The sequence below is a fragment of the Lontra canadensis genome, unplaced genomic scaffold, assembly GCF_010015895.1.
Source record: "Lontra canadensis isolate GAN:19392208 unplaced genomic scaffold, GSC_riverotter_1.0 scaffold3, whole genome shotgun sequence".
In the NCBI taxonomy this organism is placed as follows: domain Eukaryota; kingdom Metazoa; phylum Chordata; class Mammalia; order Carnivora; family Mustelidae; genus Lontra; species Lontra canadensis.
This window is the reverse complement of record NW_022630997.1, coordinates 36,675,430-36,696,574: the sequence shown is the minus strand read 5'-3', so window position 1 is coordinate 36,696,574 and position 21,145 is coordinate 36,675,430. Positions and strand designations below refer to the sequence as shown.

Below are 21,145 nucleotides of genomic sequence, written 5' to 3'. Positions count from 1 at the left end.
ATTCTATTTTGTTTCCTTTCTGGGAGCTAACGGGGAGAGGGCAGAGTTTTAAAAGCATTACCTCAGGATGCCAAATGTCCTGGAAAAGAAGAAGGTTGACAAGGTGGCAGCAGGTAGAGGGAGAGGAGCCTAGAGATTCCTGGCTGGCTCCTCTGGCCTGTTTGAAGTTGGCTCAGAAGTCATGGAATGAGTGGGCAAAACTGCCTCCTCCTCCTCTTACCCGCAGAGGAGAGATCGGTTCCTGGCTGGCCCGGCCAGTGTCATCGATACGACTGGTGTCGTTGTTACCTTCCATTAACAGATCACTCGACACCTGTCGGCCCAAGCAGGGCCGGGTCTGCACACTGCCCTGCAGAGCTGGAAGCTTTGACCCTCCCCATTGTCCCTGAGCCCCAGGGGAGGCCCAGACACAGGTGCTGCTGGGATGTGGCAACTGGTGACCCGACAGAAGGACTAGATTGCTCCTGATGCCTGCCCCCCGCCCCTCGCCAGGGCCCAGCTGCCTCTTTGCTTCCTGCTGCCCGGCCCCTGTTGCTGTCCCGGGCAGAGGAGATGCGTTTGTCCCTGGCTGGGAGCAGAGGCAGCGTGACAATGCTACGCAGACAAGAGACACCCCGAGTGACCCTGCAGTGAGGAGCCGGGGGTGAGGAGGAGCCCGGGGTGTCCCCCCTGGCAGGGCTTCCCTGGCTGGCTGCCCCTCTGGTGGGCGCGCCCCCGGACATCATGCTGCAGCAGATCCTGCATGACATGTACATCGACCCCGAACTCCTTGCCGAGCTCAGTGACGTGCAGAAGCACATTCTTTTCTACAAAATGCGGGAGGAGCAGCTGAGGCGCTGGAGGGAGCGTGAGGCTTGGGAGGCCCTGGCCCAGGCAGAGGGCCTCAGGCCCCCGAAAGTCAAGCGAGGTATGTGGCTGGGAGTCACCAAGAGGTCAACCTTTGGCCTCCCAGGAGGTGGAAAATTGATTGCTGCCAAGCTTTCTTCTTCTCCTTCTCCTTCTTCTCCTTCTTCTTCTCCTCCTTCTTCTTCTCCTTCTTCTCCTTCTCCTTCTTTTTCTTCTTCTTCTTCTTCTTAAAATATTTTATTTATTTATTTGACAGAGACACAGTGAGAGATGGAACACAAGCAGGGGGAGTGGGAGAGGGAGAAGCAGGCTTCCCACCAAGCACGGAGCCCGAAGCAGGGCTTTCAGGGCTGAATCCCAGGGCCCCGGGACATGACCTGAGCCAAAGGCAGACACTTAACGACGGAGCCACCAAGCGTGAGTGTGATGAGAGCTGGGGACTCGAAATCCTTGTTCGTGTGAGGATCTGTCCCCACTAGCCCAGTCTCTAGGTTTCAACCAGGTCTGTGAGGCTCCGAGACTGCAGAGGGGGAGTCCTGATGGGGTGGGGGAATGGGGACTTGCTTGGTCTTGTTGTGGGAGGCCCAAATTCTGGGAAGACATTGTTGGGATCTCCAATTGGGCTCAGACACCAGTGATGATCACTTGGTGAGGGAGAGGGCATACTCTTGACCTTCTCCAGTGGTTCTAGGAGGGAGGACCAGCGTGCAATGAGGACATGCTTGTCCTTCCCTTGTGCATGCCAGCATAGTGGTTCTCAGCTAGGGCCCGCGCAAAGCACCCGGCCGCGCCTCACTATTTGCAGGTGAGAGGAAGCTTGGGGCTGTGCCTGGAGCTTCCTGGGGCATCTGGAGAGAGGGTGTCAGGGATTGTCCTACACTGAGAATGACCAGGCCTGAATGGCAGTAGCAGGTGCAGGGAAGAAACAAAGGCCTGACCTGCGTTTCTGATGGTTTTTATGCGGTCCTCTGCCCGCGGGCTGGTGCACTTGGGATAAAGATGATGTAGTCAGGACCTGGTGGAGGAGTCTGGGTTCTGCGAGGGACGGTACTTCCTGTGGCTGCTGCACTCGACAGTCCCCCCAACAACCCTCCTCTTGGCCTCCATATGATTGGGCAGAGTGAAGTGTAGACTTGATCTGTTTAGTTTTCAATCCAGGACAAAGTCCTAGATCTGGCCTGGGCATGCAGTCTCCTTGGTGACCTAGCTCCTCTCTCCACTCCAGGCTCCCCACTGGACCATCTTGGCCATGTGCCACAGACCACACTCACACCCATCGGGACATGCTGGCTAGACCTAGCCTCTCCCTTAGCACGAATGGTTCTTCCTATTGGGAATGTCCCCCTGCCTCCTCCTCCTGACAAATTCCCCAGGACTAGTCCCTGGCCCCTGGAGTCTCTGGGGGATGCCCTTGGTGCAAGGAAGAACTTGCTTCTTTGCAGGTGCTTGGCAGGCAGGCCCCCCACAGTCCCCCCCACTCCGCCCCACTATCATTTATCATCTGTTTGCCTGGCTCTCCCAGCGCTCTCAAAGCCACTGGAGCCTGAGACCATCCTGTCTTCCTGTCTTCCATCCTTTGGTCTAGCACAGAGCTGGCAGACAGTTGAATCTGTGTTTTGAATGAGACCTACAATAGGACCCCAAGCGGGAGGGCTCCAACTTAGTTGTGCGTGGCCGGTTTCCAGGCTGGGGCCTCCCGGGCTGGGCCGTGCTGGCGGCTGCTTCCCTAGCTGGTGGAAATGACCAGCTGCTTCTCCAGCCCCGCCCGGCCTCGGCCCTGGGGCCTCACACCGTCCGTATGGCAGCTCTTCTGGGAGGAAGACAGACGCCCAAAAATTTAACTGCAGAAACATTTTTATGGCAATTTGTCACACACTGACGTCTACATTTTCACGTGTAAATTATACATTAAATTCATTTGGGTTTCTTGTGCAGAAGACTCTTTTCCAGATAATTAATTTTCTGATTTATAAAGAATGGAAAAGAGGAGGAAACACAGTGAGAAATGTGTGTATTTCAGGTCAGGATTTTGTCCAGATCTCGGCTTTTGGCTTCAGTCCTGCCCATGGAAGTAACTGGGGGACCGTGGAGAAGCCTGGGGGGCTTGCTTGGCAGAGCTCTTGCTGTGGGGTCTGGGATGCACCGTGTGTTGTGCCCCTGTTCCCGATGGGGAAGCCGTGGCCCACAAAGTGACTCGATCCACCTAAAGTCACCTGAATGCTAAAAAGTGGAGAAGGGAAGCACATCCCGTGACTTTGACCTTGAGTCTGGTGACTGACGGTTTTCCATGCATTTGCTTCCGAACTCAGGCTTTGATTCCACAAATGATCTGTGCATGCATTCACTTGTTCATTCCTTCATTTATTCCTTCCCTTGTGCAGCATTGCTAAGTACTGACTTTGGTGAAAGGGACAGGGCTGTGACCATTGAGACTGTAGGACACAGCCGACTGGAATGTTGGGAGCAGGGCTTGGCACACAGCCACTGCATGGTGGCTCAGGGCAGGAGTAAGTGGGGACATGCCCTACTGGCTGGATCCTCCCTCTTCCTTGCCCTCACCGTCCCCATCCCATTCCCGGTATGTCTGGGAGGAAGCATCTGCTGTGCTTTGCCGAGGTGTGTGCCTGCCCCTTGGGATCCCCGAGCACACCTTACTCAGTCCTGGTTGAGTCTGGAATGATACTTTGCCTCCTCGTGCCCATTGCCCCAGTCCTGTCTTGTCCCCTAAATCCTCCTTCCCACTGTCTCTTTTCTAAGGACATTTCCCAACTCCTAGCAGACCTGACCTTGCTGTCCCAGGGGCCCCAGAGGGCAGGGCAGGGCAAGGTGTGTCCCGTCTTTGAGAACTTTCCTGCTATCCAGTCGTTCCTGGAGAGGATAGTAGTAAACACTGGTGATACAGATCATTCTGGTTTACAGCAACTCGAGGGCTTTTTGGATCCTTAAACACACCCTTGGGGTCCATGCAGAAATGGGCTGGGGTAAAGATGACAGTCATGGCTGGGCACACATCACTCCCCTGACCATGCAGGCATGTCTTTTCTTGTTTGCACCTTATACTTTGGTGAGAATCTTCTGATGTTCTACCCTGCCGTGGAGAATACAGACCCTCAGCTTTGATTTCCCATCTACCATCATGCTTGCTGTGTTGTCCCATGTCTGACAAGATTCGATGTCTGACAGGAATTAGTGCTGTTATGCTGAGGCTCTGGGAAGGCATGCTCTAACACTGTGTTCCTGTTAGATCGAAGCCAAGCTCCTCCAACATGACCATGACCTTCACACTCTCTTCCCCTATTAAGAGCCCTTTCTCCACAAAAACCCATGCCACACGTCAGGAGTTGTAGAACCTCACAACCTTTGGCCCTTCTGTGCTTGCTCAGTCATCCCTGTTTCTTGAGTGTGGACCTAGGTGTTGTCTGGGACGAGGACTCGGTAGACGTGTTCCCATGGCCGCCAGACCCAGGGAGCTTCCCCACTCGGACCCATCTGTTCTGCCATGACCCGCCGTTTCTGTCAGTGTTAAAGTGATTCCTCCATGACCACCTCTGTACCCATCTGCAGGTGCTTTCCCTGGGAGCCGCACGTCTTTCCCCACCCTCCTTCGTGGCTGACGCCAGTGAACCGAGCCCGCACCCTCACAGGGTGCCTCCTCTCACCCACACGGCCAGTTCTGGGCCTGCGTCTTCCTGTGTTGGCTCGCTGGCCTGCCCCTTACTCCGGCCTGGGGAGTGTTCTAAGTCCCGCGGGCTCGGGCCCTCTCCACCTCCATCCCCTACATCTGCCTTCTTTCTGTTCCCTGCGAGTCAGTCAGTAACCATAGCAACCTTGCCTGCTGGGCCAGGGGCCCTCCTAGCCTCCGTGTCCTCCTCCCTCCCTCCATGCCGAGAACCCTGTAGTGCCTGCACGTGTTCCTAGTGCGGCCAAGTCCCCTTGCTTCAGGCTCGCTCGCTCGCTCACTGCAACCCCAGGAAACTTTGTAACACACTGATCAGCTCGTTCAACTCTCTGCCTCAGTGGCTTCCATTGTATTCTGAGGAAACAGGACCCTTCCGGTTGTCCAGCTGGCCGTGTCCCCTCTCCAGCCTACACTCCATCCGTTTGTGTCCCTCTGTGGGGAATGCACTCTCCCCAAATCCTCACGGGGCTGAGTCCTTCCCTGACCACCCACCCTCCGTGGGTCCCATCTCCATCTCTCTCTTACCACACCATAGAGGACTTTCTTTACAGAACCTTCCAGAAAGACAAGTATCTTTTTAACAAAATTGTGGTGAGATACACACAACATGAAATTTACCATTTTAGGTACATTAAAGTGTTTATTTCAGTGACAGTACGTTCAAAGTGTCGTGTAGGGGACATCTGGGTGGCTCAGTCCGTAAAGTGTCTGATTCTTTTCTTTTTTTGTCCTAAGATTTTATTTATTTGACAGAAAGAGACACAGTGAGAGAGGGAACACCAGCAGGGGGAGTGAGAGAGGAAGAAGCAGGCTCCCCACTGAGCAGGGAGCCAGATGTGTGGCTTGATCCCAGGATCCTGGGATCATGACCTGAGCCGAAGGCAGAGACACCTAACGACTGAGCCACCCAGGTATCCCAAGGTGTCAGACTCTTGAAGTCCGGTCAGGTCATGATCTCAGGGTCCTGAGACCCAGCCATGCCTCCAGCTTGCACTCAGCGGGAATTTGCTTGAGATTCTCTTCTCCCTCTGCTCCTCCCCTGGCTCCTGTGTGCTCTCTCTCTTTCTCTCAAATAAATAAATAAATAAATAAATAAATAAATAAATAAAGTCTAAAAAAAATGTTGTGCAACCACTACCACCATCTAGTTCCAGAACATTTTCAGCCTGGAAAAGGAACCCTTTACCCAATAAGCACTCACTCCCCATCCCCCGTTCTCCCCCCTTGGCTCTTGACAACAGGGCTGGTCTGCTTTCTCTCTCCATGGATTTGCTGCCTTTTTTTTTTTTTTTATATATATCTATTTGCTTGTTTGTGGTCTGTCTCTTCCATTAGCCTGAAGGTGCCGCGAGGCCAAGAGCATCGCTGGCTTCTGTGCCAGCATCTGGATGTCTGGATGTGGGGGTGGGGGGTGGGCGTGGATGTGCAATTTGCACACACCTGCTGTGTCACAGGAGCTGGACCAAAGGGGCGAGTAGTAAAGCGTTGAGTGAACGGCTGTGCGCTGTGCAGCGTGACTCCTCCTCTAGACCTTGAAAATCTGCTTCGAAAGTATCAAAGTCACAGTACACTTGTGTTGGGGGATGGGTTACAGAAGCTGAACTACATCGTCTAACAACATGTAAATCCCGGTGATTCTGTCACCTTTTCACTCAGACTTATACCTCATTTCAGTTTCCTTCCTTGTTTTAGGATTTTGACTTGGATGTGAGCTTGACCAATAAGACTTTTTTCCCCATGCATCTTTTTTTTTTTTTAAAGATTTTATTTATTTATTTGACAGAGAGAGATCACAAGTAGGCAGAGAGGCAGGCAGGGAGAGGGGAGGAAGCAGGCTCCCTGCTGAGCAGAGAGCTGGATGTGGGGCTCCATCCTAGGACCCGAGCTGAAGGCAAAGGCTTTAACCCACTGAGCCACCCAGGCGCACCCCCCATGCATCTTTTAAAAAAAATATTTTATTTATTTATTTGAAAGAAGGAGAGATAATGCATGAGGGGGGAGAGGGGAAAAGGAATAGGGAGAAGCAGACTTCCCTCTGAGCAGGGAGCCCGATGTGGGGCTCAATCCCAGGACTCTGGGATCATGACCTGAGCCAAAGGCAGATGCTTAACTGACTGAACCACCCAGGCACCAATTCTTAGTATATTTGCCTCTACCTTCCCCCCCCTCCCCCCCCCCCCAGCTTCTTGGTACCATATTAAAGAGCATATGCTGTTTTAAAATTTATTTTAGGGGGTGCCTGGCTGGCTCAGTCAGAAGAAATTGTGACTCTTAATCTCAAGGCTGTGAGTTCAAGCCCCACTTTGGGTGCAGAGATTATTTAAATACATAAATATTTTAAAAAATTAGTTTTAAGAATGTACTGGAACACTTTTTATCTATCTTTATCAGGAATAAAACATTATATGCTGAGGATGAGAAATATAAGGATTTAAAAATATTTTTCTTCATGATTTTCTTGGTATAATCAAGAAATTTTAGATTGATTTTATTTACCTTATTTGACCTTTCAAGATTTACATCTTCTGCTTATAGTAGGGGTTTCTTAGTAAATCATAATTACAATAATTACTTGGACATTAACTCCACATTGTACCAGTGTCATTACTCCCTACATTTTCTTTTTCCTCTGAGGGGAAAGTGATCAATATTTTATTCCCCCTTTGTCCCTTTGCACAAATGATTTGGCCAGCCCAGCTGCATACCCCTCACTGTGGGCCTCAGCATATCACACTTAAACGTCAAGGGAAACCTGTACTTGACCCTGTCTTCTGCTGCATCCGTGTTCTTGCTGACATAACATGGTGGGACACGGTTGACCTTGCCATGTTGACTTCTTCAACCTTCTTGAATTCCAACAGTTTTTCAGTTGATGCTCTGGGGTGATGTTGGAGGCCATGACTTCATAGGATCATGGCTGGTAAGAGGAGAGGATGCCCCGGATTTCTGGATGAGAGTTGGGACTGTTGTTCACAGCCCCTCTCCTGGTTACCAGGGACAGAGCGTCTAGGACAGTGCAGTGGAGGAGGGGTTGGAGAGACTATTGCTGGAATCTCCCCCTTGGTTTCTCACAGTGCCTGCCATTAGTGCCCCATTCTTTTTATTAAGAAAATATTTCCGGGGGGGGGGGCGCCTGGGTGGCTCAGGAAGTTAAGCCTCTGCCTTCGGCTCAGGTCGTGATCTCAGGGTCCTGGGATCAAGCCCTGCGTCTGGTTCTCTGCTCAGTGGGGAGCCAGCTTCCCCCCTTTCTCTGCCTGCCTCTCTGCCTACTTGTGATCTGTCTGTCAAATAAATAAATATTAAAAAAAAAAAAAGAAGAAGAAAATATTTCTGGGGTACCTGGGTGGCTCAGTGGGTTAAAGACCCTGCCTTCGGCTCAGGTCATGATTCCGGGGTCCTGGGATGGAGCCCCACATTGGGCTCTCTCCTCAGCAGGGGGCCTGCTTTCCCCACCCCTTCTCTCTGCCTGCCTCTCTGCCTACTTGTGATCTCTGTCAAATAAATAAATAAAATCTTTAAAAAAAAAAAAAGAAAAAATGTTTCCTGTCAATATGCAAATATTCAAGGAACAATTCTGGGGAGGGGAATATTTGGTTTTGTTTCAGAGAATATATGTGATGAAGAGAGAAGAGGAGTCTGGGGTTGAGGCTGGGTGTCCATACTCTTGTGGGGGACACTAATTAGTTTAATTAGTTTACTTAGGACACGGGTTAGTTTAATTAGTTTACCTCCGGGTAAACAGGAGGTAAAAAGTCCCTCGTGGCACGGTACCGGTGAATGGGGGCTGACTGTGGGTCTGAGGGGTCAGTCAGGGTGGCGGATGCGCCGTGCGGGTGGAACCAGCTTCTGGGCACCGAGAAGTCAGGCAAGAAGAACGTCGTGAGACGTGTGTGTGTGGTGACAGGGCTGTCCGCCTGAGCGCAGAGAGCTGTCCTAGCTCCCGTGACTTGCAGATCGGCACCTGCCGCCCGCGGGCTGTGTTTGGGGGCAGACAGACCATGTTGACTCTTCTGGATTCTCACACCTGAAGGGATGCTCTATGAGCTCATTTTCTGAGGGGCTCAGGGGTGGGAAATAACAGTCGCCGATCGGTTCTTCACCCTTGGGTTGGGTCGATGTTATTTTCAAAATGCCTCTAGCATGGTGGAATGCGACCGGGTCACCTGGATTTTCTTCTTGGTTCCATTTTGACCTTTGAAAGTCACCTGTGCGATGGGAATAACCACCCTTTCTCCACTGGTGGGATTCATAAAGCTTTTTCAGCAAGTGGGAAGAGTTCCTGCCACACGTGGGGCGCTTAAGAGCCCGGTCCTATTTCTCTCCTTCCTTTCCTCCCTCTTCCCTCCCAACACTGGTGGCAGATCCTCTAGGGACTGGCTCAGCCTCTTCCTGAGAGCTCTGCCACTGGACCCGTGGTGGCTGTAGGACCAGCTGCCTCATGGCCTGGCCGACTTGCGCTTTTCCAGAGTCCCCGCCTTGGGGCAGTGGAGCCTTGCCTGTGTCTGTCAAATCAACCCTTCTTGTGTGGTTTATTTTTTAGGATAAGTTGGAGGAAATTCAGTTACGTCACTAGAGGCTACTCTTGGTCTTGGTTCTTGGGATGCTGATAAGCACCTTCCCTATGGATCGGGCCAAGATGTGATATGGGAATGTAGGACTGGTCTGCGCGGAATGGCTGTGATCTGCGGATAGGTGGAGGCATGGCATGTGTAGCCTGGGACCACCCTGTTTGTGACTGTGCGGCTGGGCGTGGGGCCTTGTCCAGGGCAAGGTGGTGGGACAGAGGCTAGGGTGCTCTGACAACCATGTGTGCGTGCACGTGTGTGTGTGAATGGTATGCGTTTTGCTGGTACTTTGGGGCATGGAGATGGGGGCTGGGGCCAGACGCTTCTGTTCTACCTGCCTGGACTGCTGAGCCTTCCACCAGCTTTGGGGACTTGACTAATGGGGCCCTACTTTCTGGTTTACTAGCCTCTGTGTTCTGCCTCTGCGTGGCAGACAGCAGGGTGGGACGGCTGCACTGGTGAGGGAGCTCCTGGGGGTAATGTCATCTGCAGTGGGGGAGGGGTTTCCAAGTGGCTCTGAGGAGGTGGGAGCCACTGTGCCACATTCTGAGCCAATGTTGCATGCACAGTGCTGGCTGCGGGGGCCTCTGGTTCCTTTACAGTCCACCACCTTGGCCCCTTTTCCTTCCCGCCTCTCCCAAGCCCAGCGGTATGGTGCTGACTGAGGCACCACTGGCTGGCCAAGGACGCCAGGGTCCATGGCTCCCCATGTCCTGTGCCACCACTTTTAGAAAGTGAAAAGTCCAATGTCACTGGTAAACCGCACCAGTGCACATTAGAACAGGAAGATAGGCAAATATCAAAGAAGTTCGCAGGTTCCCAAAGAGCCAGGGCCCTCTGGGATTGAGCAGGTAAGAGGCGGGCCAGGGGTCAGTGGCCCAGCAGAGAACTTGACTTTCCGAGTAGTTCCTTGTCCTCTCCTGGCTGCTGCCAAAGCTCAAGGACTTTGAGTGGATGAGTCTTGCTCAGCTCTGGATGGAAGGCGGCCCTTCTCATCCATGTTGCAAGGGGGATGCCTGGTGAGCTATGCTCAGGTTTAATTTCTCTCCCTTTGCCATGGGGGTAACCATGCCTGCCACCCCTCTGCTTCCCTCCCTCTCTACCTCCCTACTTCCTGTTCCAGGTGGGAGGTCAGCAGGGGCCAGTTTCTGAGAAAGGCCAGCAGCTGGTATCTCATGGCTCCCTGTAACCCGACCCCCGGTCTCAGCTGGCTCAGGGTAGCTGTGTACAAGTAACAGGTTGCAGACGGCTGCCTGTCCCTTAGCGCATCTTTCTGAGCAGCTGGCATTACTGCTTTCCAGGGTTTTCTCACGTGAAAATTAGTATAGCTTCTTAGGGGTTTCCCATTCGGAACCAGATTTTGCATTCGACTTTGGGGACTAAGTTCTTTGGTGGGGGCATTTTCACACTGATTTTTCCAAGGATCTTGCAAAATTACATGACTTTAGGCTTCAGGGGCATTTATTTAATTTAATTAATTTATTTTTAAATATTTATTTATTTTGGAGAGAGGGGCAGAGAAAGAGGGAAAGAGAATCTCAAGCAGACTCCCCACTGAGCACGAGATCACAACCTGAGCCAAAACCAAGTGCTGGAGGCTTAACCAACTGAGCTACCCAGGTGCCCCTGGGGTTATTTACTGTTATCTTATCATTTCACTCATATGTTCATTTTCTGGCCACCACAGTTGGGTTCTCGCTGCCAGAGTCTGAAATGCTAAGGATTTAGGAACTTGGTCTGTGCCCCTGGTACGTGTGTACCCCTTCATTTTACAGATTAAGTTATTTTGTGTCTTACATGTTGTTCCAGATAAACATACTGGCCTGATAATGAACACCAGTGAGACTGGGGTGCAGAGATCTCACTGGCACATTGACTGAGCTGTGTCTGAACTGAGGGGAGGTGGCGTTGATGGTGGCTATCGAGGATTTCGCAGTAATAATGACACCGAGTCCCAACATACATGGGGCATTATGGTCTTGGTGGCAGATCTTGGATTTCTTTCTTATTCTCCCAGGAGAGACAAGCCTTCTAAGAGGATGTGGCATGGAGCTTGGGGAGTCAGGTGAAAAGCCATTTTACATTCGCAAGAGTAGTTCTATTTTTTAACTTCTTCTTCTTCTTCTTTTTTTTTTTTTACAATTTATTTTTCTTTTTTAAAATTTTATTTTATATTTTAAGTGTTCCAAGATTCATTGTTTATGCACCACACCCAGGGCTCCATGCAATGCGTATCCTCCTTAGTACCCACCACCAGGCTCACCCAACCCCTCACCCTTCTCCCCTCCAAAACCTTCAGTTGGTTTCTCAGAGTCCATAGACTCTCATGGTTTGTCCCCCTCTGATTCCCCCAATTCACTTTTCCTTTCCTTGTCCTAATGTACTCTGCGTTATTCCTTATGCTCCACAAGTAAGTGAAGCCATATGATAATTGACTCTCTCTGCTTGAGTTATTTCACTATTATAATTTCTTCCAGTCCCATCCATGTTGATGCAAAAGTTGGGTATTCATCCTTTCTGATGGAAGCGTAATATTCCATTGTATGTATGGACCATATCTTCTTTATCCATTCATCTGTTGAAGGGTATCTTGGTTCTTTCCACAGTTAGGTGATTGTGGCCATTGCTTCTATAAACAACGGGGGTACAGATGGCCCTTCTTTTCAACTCCTTGAGGAACCTCCATACTGTTTTCCACGGTGGTGCACCAGCTTGTGTTCCCACCAACGAGGCACGAGGGCTCCTATTCCTCCCCAGTCACTCCAACACTTGTTGTTTCTTGCATTTGGACCCTTAATATCTTGATTAAATGTTGACATTAGTGCCCCCTTTGTTTTTATTTAAACACTACATACACAGTGGAGACCTACATTAATGCCTTCCTAAAATTTTATTCCCCCATCTCTCTCCCAGTATACAACCCTTATTAAATTCAGTGCACATCATGCTTATATCCTTGCCATTCTGTGATATATATTTTGTATTCACTATGTTGCTTAATCATTACATGAATGACATTATGCTATATGCAACCTGAATTTAATTTTGTGGTTCTTTATATTTATATAAATATAAAGGCATATATTTATATTGTTCAAATGTATTTATTTTTCTTGCTATAGAGTATTACATGATAAAAAACATATCATGATTTATTTGTCCATTTTTCTTTATTGGGTATTTATGTCGTTTCCAAATTTTCATATTTTGACGTGTTAAATTTGAATAATATTTTCTCATTCGGTTTTTTCCGGGCACATTTGAAGGAGATTCTGTAAGTTACGTACCTGAAGTACTATTCCTTAGTAATGATGAATAGCATTTTCTGTTTAACTGAATGTTACCAAAGATCTTCCAAGTGGTTGTACCAGTACCTTGTATCATCAGCAATTTGTAACAATTATTGTTGCTCCTCCATATCCTTTCCAACACTTGCCTCATCAGACTTTTTACAAGATTCTTTCCAATCTTGTAGGAGTGAAATGATTGTTCATTCTTGTTTTTATATGCTTCTGTCTAATTAGTGATAAAGTTAAGTCTCTTTAATATGTTAGTTTACTGTTTATGTTTCCTCTCCTGTGAAATGTCTGTTCATATCAGTAACCCGACAGCAATGTGTTAAGCTCGAAGAACAGAAAATCCAGTCTCCAGGGATTTTCCTAGGTGGGGTTTGTTTTCCACCTAAGCAAAAAACAAAACAAAACAAAAAAAAATCTAGAAATAGGCAGACCGGAACTGGGTTATTGGCTCTGTGATGTCATTAATGTTGCTGGTTCTTCTTTCATGATCTTAAATGGTAGCTTAGTATATTGGGTCTTCAGGTGGTTCTTGTGTTTTGTTTTGTTTTAGCATCATGTGAAGAACAGGGGGAGAAAAGACTAGGTGTTATCTGTATCTGGACAGCAAACCTTTCTCACAGTCCTCTCACTACCTCCTACCTATAATAATTGGCCAGAACTTTGTCACATAGCCACCTTTCCCTGGAAGGGAGACAGGAGATGAGAACTTCAACCAAGGATATTGCTGTTTTGATTAAACTCTCTGTACTAAAACAAGGAAGCAACGGAAGGAGGGTAGAGGGCTAACTGGTGGGTAATGGGTGGCATTTGGGACACTATCTGTTGCCTTTTCTTCTGTGGGGTTGTTTATTATTTTCTTATTAGTTTATAAGAATTCCTTGTATATTCCAGATAAATATTATTATTTTTAAATATTTTATTTATATCTTTGAGAGAGAGCGTGAGGGAGCACAAGTAGGGGGTGGGACAGAGGGTGAGAAAGAATCTCAAGCAGACTCCCTGCTGAGCCCAGAGCCGAAACCAAGTCAGACACCTAACTGATGGAGCCACCCAGGCGCCCCTATTCCAGATCAATAGTTTTTTTTTCCCCCCAGTCAAGATTCTGTAAAAAAAACTAAGCCCCGATATTTGAGCAGTGATTCTTGAAGTGTGGTCCCTGGATTCCTGGAGGCACGAGACTCTCCACATCAACAAGGTTAAAACTGTTCTCACAATAATACTGAGGTGTTCTCCGATCTACTCACCATGTTTACACTCGTACTAATGATGCGAAACCAAGAGCGGGTGAATCTGCTGGTACCTTAGGAGCAGTAGTCATTGTATTTTTTCAGTCACACATCACTCCTCGATGAAACAGTAAGCCTCGTTCGTTTCATTGTATGACAAAATGGGAAGTATGCATAGAGCATTTCTGCTGCATATTCGAGGAGGATGGGCATCTGCAGGAAAAGCGCTGTGGGATTTCTCAAGTCACGTGCTATGATAGCCTCTTTATTCCTAGAACGCCATTTTTACTTGAAGGAAGACTGACAGACAAGCTAGGTCTTTTGTAAGACTTGGGTATTTGGAAATGAATAAAGTGAATCTGTCACTTCAAGAAAAACAACCAATGGAATTTATGCCAATGATAAAATCCCAGCTTTTAAGAAAAATTTAGAATTTTGGGAAGACTTCTGTCACCAACAGTTTATTAAATTCCTAACACATAAAGGCTCTTCTTATGAGATTCATAGTGATATTAACAAACATGATTTTCTGATATTATAAAAATAAAATATGTGCACATTTGGAATATTTGCTTGACTCTATGAACCAACATTTTCCAAAGGACCAATGGATAACTTTGGAAGATCAGGCGTTAGTGCATAATTCATTTGAAGCACAGAATAAACCAATGAATTTTTATTTTATTTTGCATTTTAAAATTTTAAATTTTTTAATTTTGAAACAGCTTTAGACTTGGGGAAGAGTTGCAAAGTGGTTCAGAGAATTCCCACATAGCCTTCACCCAGCTTCCCTGAATGGTAACATCTTGTGTCACCTTGGTCCATTGGTCCATTGATCAAAACTAAGAAATTAACATGACCAATGAGTTCTAATATAACAAGCTACAGTAAATTCAGTGACATTTTTTTCAGGTTATATCACAACTAGCTTTTAAGAACTACCATTTGTTTGAGTTTCACTGTAGTATCAAAGAAGATTATCAATAAATATCTGAAAAACTATTAAGTTTTTCCTTTTCTTCTCTTTTCTAACTATATATATGTGTGAAGTAAAAAAAAATTTATATACTTCAACTAAAATTACATATTGCAACAGAGTGAATGTAGAAGCGACATGAGAATCCAGCTACTTTCTCTTAAGCTGAACATCAAATAGATTTGCAAAAATATGGAACAAGGCCACTCTTCTGATTAAATATTTTTGTTCTAGAATATATAGCCATTTTTCATAAAAATGTCATATATGGTAATAAGTAATGGATTTGCTGTTATTTTAAATAAGCATTTTTTTTCTGGTTTTAGTTTTGAATATGGTAGCTATTAGTAGACATGACTTAAATAAATAAAATCATTTGAGTTACTTAATATTTTTAAAGAATGTAAAGGGGTCCTGAGAGCAAATTACCTGAGAATAGCTTCCCTAAAGGATCCATTGTATGTAATGGGTTAACTTTTCTACAATGCACTGAGGCAAGTACTATCTATGTACCATCTTTGGGAGAACTGAGAAAAATCGTCATTCAAATTACGTTTTATAGAGCTTATAGGGTCTCACAGGAGCCCAGTAGGGAAAGCTTGTTGTAGACATTAGTAAGTTAATAGATGTAAAATATGTTGAACCGTGATTAGCAGATAAGCCCTCTGTAGATGTGAGCTGTTATTATTGCTTTAATTAATTCCTGCAATCATTTGACAGTTATGTGTACTCAAATATCTTCTCTCTGCTGGTGGCCTGATTTTTAATTGTCTTTATGGTGTGTCTTTTTATATAGAAACTTTAAGTTTTAATCTGTGTTCAAATTTATCAACACTGTTTCTCATAGTTCATTCTTTTTACGTCTCGTAGAAGAAATTCTTCCCTTCCCCAAAGTTATAATGATGTGTTTTTATATTTCCCTCTAAAAAATTTCCAAGTTTCCAAGCATTCCTTTTCACCAACTCATGAAACCACTCTTATTAAGATAACCATGACTTCCATGGCGCCAAATTCAGTGGTTGGTCCTCTGTCTTCAATCTGTTGACCCAAGAGCAGCCTTTGACTCAGTCGATGTTTCCTTAAGTCCTGAAATTCTTTCTCCCTTTGGCTTCTGGGGTTCTTTTGGGGTTATTCTCCTGCTCATAATCTTCTTTGTCCTTGCCTCATTTAGGGGTCCTCCTCCTAAGTGTTGAAGTGACCTGGACCTCCAACTTTGCACCTCTTCTCTCTTCTATCTATCCTCACATTCTCTTTATTCTCATCTTGTTTTGTGGCTTTAAATATCTAAACACTGATGATTCCAAAATTGTATATCTTAATTCTAGCCTCTCCTCTCAACTCTGTTTTATTCCACTCCCTCTTGGATGTCTAATAAGCATCTCAAACTTAATTTGGCCCAAGTTGTTTCTTCCATGGTGCCAAACCCATTCATTCTGTTGTTTCAGCTTGGAATGTTGGACTTTTCTCGTTCTCTTTCTTTCACAATTTGCATCCAGATTTTAAGCAAATTTTGCTTTTTCCTTCAGAATATGTCCTAAACCTTAACCATTTTGCGCCTCCTCCCACTATGGTTGGGGCTGCGGCTTCTCCACCTTCCTTCTCACTCTCCTTCCTGCCCCCTTTGCAGCCACAGTGGCCTCTGCTCTCCTTTGAGCTCACCAAGCACATCACCAGCCCCTGCCTCGGTAACGATCCCGTTCAGGCCCCTGCCTTGCCCGGAGAGCCTTTGTTCCTCTTCACCCTCTAGGAGTCACATTCCTAGTGACCCCTGTTTGCTTTAGGACTAGGTGGAGTCTAAGGCTTCAGCCCTGCTCTCTTCTTCACGTTCCTGTTTCGTATAGATTCCCAATACAATTTCTTGTATTCTTATGCATTTTGTCTTGCCATTTTGTATCTATTATTGTTATGTGTTCGGAGAAGAGATGTGCATCTTTACTGGGACATCCGAAAGAAAAGCCTTTATGCCTGTAATTTTTCTTGTGAGCTCACTGTTATGTGTGCTTATATTTTTTGGCTACATTTCCCCTTTATGTAATATGTAATTGCAATTTTGATTTTTTCTGGGGTTCATAGGTTATCTAGGAGATACTTTCTTTTCTTTTTTATGTCTAAGGGAGAGAGAGTGAGAAAGCATGAGCAGAGTGAGGGAGGTACTGGGGGAGAGGGAGGGAAGAGAGACTCTTAAGAGAATCTTCAGCAGGCTCCCAGGCTCAGCACAGAGCCTGATGTGGGACCTGGTCCCACCACCCTGAGGTCCTGACCTGAGCTGAAACCAAGAGATAGTCCTTTTTTTTTTTTTAAAATTTTAAGATTTTATTTATTTATTTGAGAGAGAAGGAAGAGATAGTGAGATAGAGTATGAACCGAGAAGAGAAGGGGAAGCAGGCTTTTCACTGAGCAGGGAGCCTAATGGGGGGCTCCATCCCAGGACCCTGGGATCATGACCTGAGCCAAAGGCAGATGCTTAGCTGACTGAGCCACCCAGGAGCCCACTAGGAGATATTTTCTTAATTATTAATTTATTAATGGCTTTTAAAAATGGCTATTTTCCTATAAATTTCTAATTTTTGTGTTATTGTCAGAGATAATGGCCTATAAATTTTTTGTCATGATCGCAAAAGGAAAAGGCTCAAAAGGAAAAAAAAAGTACAGTCTCAAAACTTAAGGAATAAGTTTCTGTAATTGTTAAATAAAATTTTTTTCACAATATTATTCAAATCTTCAATATTATTATTTTTAAAATAGGTGTGATCCACCAACCTCTGAATAAATACAGTAAAATTCCCCATCATATATACATTTTCAAATTCTCCTTGAATTGCTAGGAGTTTCTGTTTGATGCAGTTGTCTGCTATGTTGTATCCAGTTTTATGACTGTTATATTTTCTTTGTGGGTGTATTTATGTTGTCACACAATATTCTTCTTTGTCTTTCTTAACACATTTGTCCTTGCATTTGCTTTGCCCAATATTGCTACTCCTGCTTTCTTTTTGCTCACCTTTGCATGGTCTACTATTGTCTAGCTCTTTACTTTTAACGTTTTTCTTGTAAAAAAGAGTGTTTTAAAAAATATTTACTCATTTATTTTAAAGAGAGAGAGAGAGAGAGAATGCACGTTCGAGAGCATGAAGGGGGGAGGCGGAGAGGCAGAGAGAGAAGCAGATTTCCTGCTGAGCATGGAGTCTGATGTGGTGCTCGATCCCAGGATCCTGAGATCATGACCCAAACCTAAATCAAGAGTCAGATGCTCAACCACTGAACCACCCAGATATCCCCCAAAATGTATGTTCTATTTAAATAATGCACCGTTAGATTTTATTTATTTATTTTAAAGATCTATTTATTCATTTGAGAAGGGGAGTAGAGGGAGAGGGAGAGAGAATCCTAAGCAAACTCCATGCTGAGCATAGAGCCCAATGCAGGGCTCGATCTCATGAGCCTGAGATTACAACCAAGGGTCAGATGCTTAACCAACTATGTCATCCAGGTGCCCCTAGATTTTATTTTTTAATCCCATCTGACATCCTCAGAATTTTAACGGAAGAATTAATTCTGTTCATGTTTTTGTGTTAGTGAATGTACTTAGGGTTTAGGGCTTTGGTGTTATTTTGTGTTATCTATATCCATTTGGGAAGTGCTTGACCTGACATAATGGAATATCTGGCAAATAGTTGCTTAATTAAATCAACATTTCATGTTTATATTATCACATTTCATTTGATAATGGTACAACTGTATTCTTCAAAGTTTGTTATTTGTCTCAGATGGTGAGGCCTCTGGAGGTCCCTGCATGGCTAGTAGGAGCATAGCTGCTCAGGAAAATCATCAAGGCCCTGCCTCCTTCTCTCTTTGTGCTTCCTGGTCCTTAGCTGTGGCTTTCTTCCTCACGGTGGCAAACATCTTCTGGCAATTCCTGGCTTCATGTCTTCATTCCAGGGAGGAGGAAGGAGGAAATAAAAGAGGAGGGGTGAGTGGATTTTTCCTAAGGAGATTTCCCTTTCGGTTCAGAGGGGGAAAGCCCTTTACTAGGAATTCTGCTTACATCTGCTTTGTCAGAAACTGGGGACATGTGGTTCTCCTAGACTGATCCCTCGCGAATTCTACTTGCCCTTTGAGGCTGGCATAGAAACTTGCCTCTCCTCAAGCTGCAAGATTCCTACACACCCTGAGCAGATGTGGATTTTCTGATAAGGGAGGATGGTGGGGTGGAGGGGCGGTAGCTGGGCAGTGACACTGTCTGCTCTAATAGCTACATAGTGTTTGTTTTCTCTTGCCCTTCACAGATCTTTGCAAGATTGATAAACCTCTTATCATTTATTTCCCCCCACTATTAATCTGGAAGTTTTAGAATTTTAATAGTGTTTTATCAGTCATAACTAAGCCTGTGTTTCTCTATGACAATGTTGCTTTTACCATGCAAAAAAGTAACAGTAGCCTCCTTATATTAGTCAGGGAATTAATGCTGCCTTAGGCAATGGATAATCCCTGAAATTTCAGTGGATTAGTATAAAGAAGGTTTATTTCTTGATGTGGATTGGGTAGCTCTTCTGTGTCACTGGCTTTCAAACCCTCATGGATCAGGCTGCTTCTTTCCTCGCAGTAGTGCCATCTTGGATGAGGTGGGTGGATGAGAGACAGTATATGGAAAAGTCACACCAACTGCAATAGTCGCAGCCTGAAAGGGTACAGATCACTTCCTCTGACATCCACAGTCTAAAATTCATTCACATGGCCACATGGAATTGAAGGGGAGCTGAGGAAAGTAGTCATGTGGTGGGCTCAGGGAGGAGAAACGGAGTGCCAGACTGTATGGTGGTGGTCACAGATTGTCATTCTGGTCCTGCCCACATTGCGTTCTCCTCTTCCATATAAATACACTCACCATCACCTTAAGGGGATACTCTCAAGTCCCAGGCAGTCACAGCATCCAGCCGGAAGTCCACAGTCTGCATGGGTTCTGCATTAATCTCTCTAATGTCTGGGTGTGGCTGAAAAGTCATGTCATCTAAACACCCTCCTCCTTTACGACACAGTGTGCAGCGGTAGAGTGGAGTGAGAATGTCCACTATGGAAAAGGGGAGAATGTGAGCCCTACTTGGTCACTAGCTGATAGCATTCCTGCAGTCCCCACAGGTCAGGCTGTGCCGTTTTCCTGCCCCGGCACTGAAGGGACAGACTTCAATAAGGGTAGGACTGTGCCCTCGAGGAGCCGCCTCCCTGTTCTTTGCTCCCCGTGGCCTCATCTGAAGTGAGTGTTGAGGACCACGCCCTCCTTGACCCCTACTGTCTTTAAAACCTTCTTCTTGTCCATTCATTGAGGTTGGGTACCTAAGAGTGGTTGACGTCTTGAACAAACAAAGGCTTTTTTCAGCCCAGACTCAAAAACTTAGGAGGCTTCTGATCTGTTCGGTTCCATGTTCCCGTAACCACATCTTTTCTAGACATATTTTGCAAGTTGATTGCCATTCTCTGCCTCTAATTCCCTATACCTCTCCTTTGAACCGAAGGACATCTATCTATCCCAGGCTCTTTGAAAAATATCACAAGAGATTGCACTCTTAAGGCACTTGTGTTAGCCTGACTCCTCTGACAAGCAGAGACAGGGATGGGGTTACACACACAAGCACTTTATTCAGGAAATAAAACTGTCTTCGTGGGAGAGAAGTGACAGAGTCCTGGAGGAGTGTGGGAGAGCCATTGTGTAGCAACACAGGCTTGACATTGAGTGAAGGAGGTGTGGAAGGCAGAGGTGTTCTAGGCAGGGGGGAGGGTTCTAGACAGTCGTGCAGCCCGAGGGAGGTTTGTCAAGGCGTCATTGACATTGCCCATCCGAAGTCTGCTGTCCTCCAGGAACGGGCCCACCACAGTCCGTCAAAGGCTGGAGCCACCTCTGGGAAGCATGGTGGCCGGCAAACACAGGCGCGCAGGAACTGAGAGCTTGCTCGCTTCAGCTCCCCTGCAGTTGGATGACCGTGGAGCACATTCTGGCCACCACAGTGTTCTGTGCCCTTGGTCACTTTCTTTACCTTAGAAGTTCTATTGGGCTCTGTCATGCAAACTTTAAAAAGATCCCCTCTTTGGTACTTTGGGCCCTAGAAGCAGGTGGTTTTTCCCAAGCCTACAAAGTCCCAGATTGCTGTGTTCTCTCTATTCCCTTTCATTTTTACTTGCAAAGCACTCAATTCTTTCTGTAACTCACTTCTTTCTCTTAACACCTTGCTGAACACAGCTGCTGGCCAGCAACACGCACCACCAGCGTCCTGTTCGCTCATCTCTTGCCTCAGAGTGGCAGGTTTGGAAGGCGTGAGGGTCTGCCTTTCCAGTTACAGCGACTGCCGATTTTATCAGATGTTTTGCTCTTGTGTCAACACGGACCCCTAGCCATTCCTTCTGTCTGCTGCGGAATTTCACCTCCTTGCCAAGGAAATGACACGTAGTTGATACTTCTGTTCCTTCACCATCCGGCTACGGGGATCAATTTCCATTTTAGTCACGGTGATCAATGGAATTTGTTGCAACAGGTGAACCGAGCAATCTCAGTGGCTTAATAGGGC

The 21,145-nt window shown here is 46.5% G+C and overlaps 1 protein-coding gene across 1 annotated transcript in view; it reads left to right on the top strand.

The window, feature by feature from the left end:
* Nucleotides 1–723: 723 nt before the first annotated feature.
* SH2D4B (SH2 domain containing 4B) overlaps nucleotides 724–21,145 on the top strand; it is a 79,199-nt gene continuing 58,777 nt past the window's right edge. The window contains exon 1 of the mRNA XM_032877970.1: nucleotides 724–921. Within this exon, the coding sequence (XP_032733861.1) occupies nucleotides 724–921 (198 nt within the window). The remainder of the gene's footprint in view (nucleotides 922–21,145) is intronic.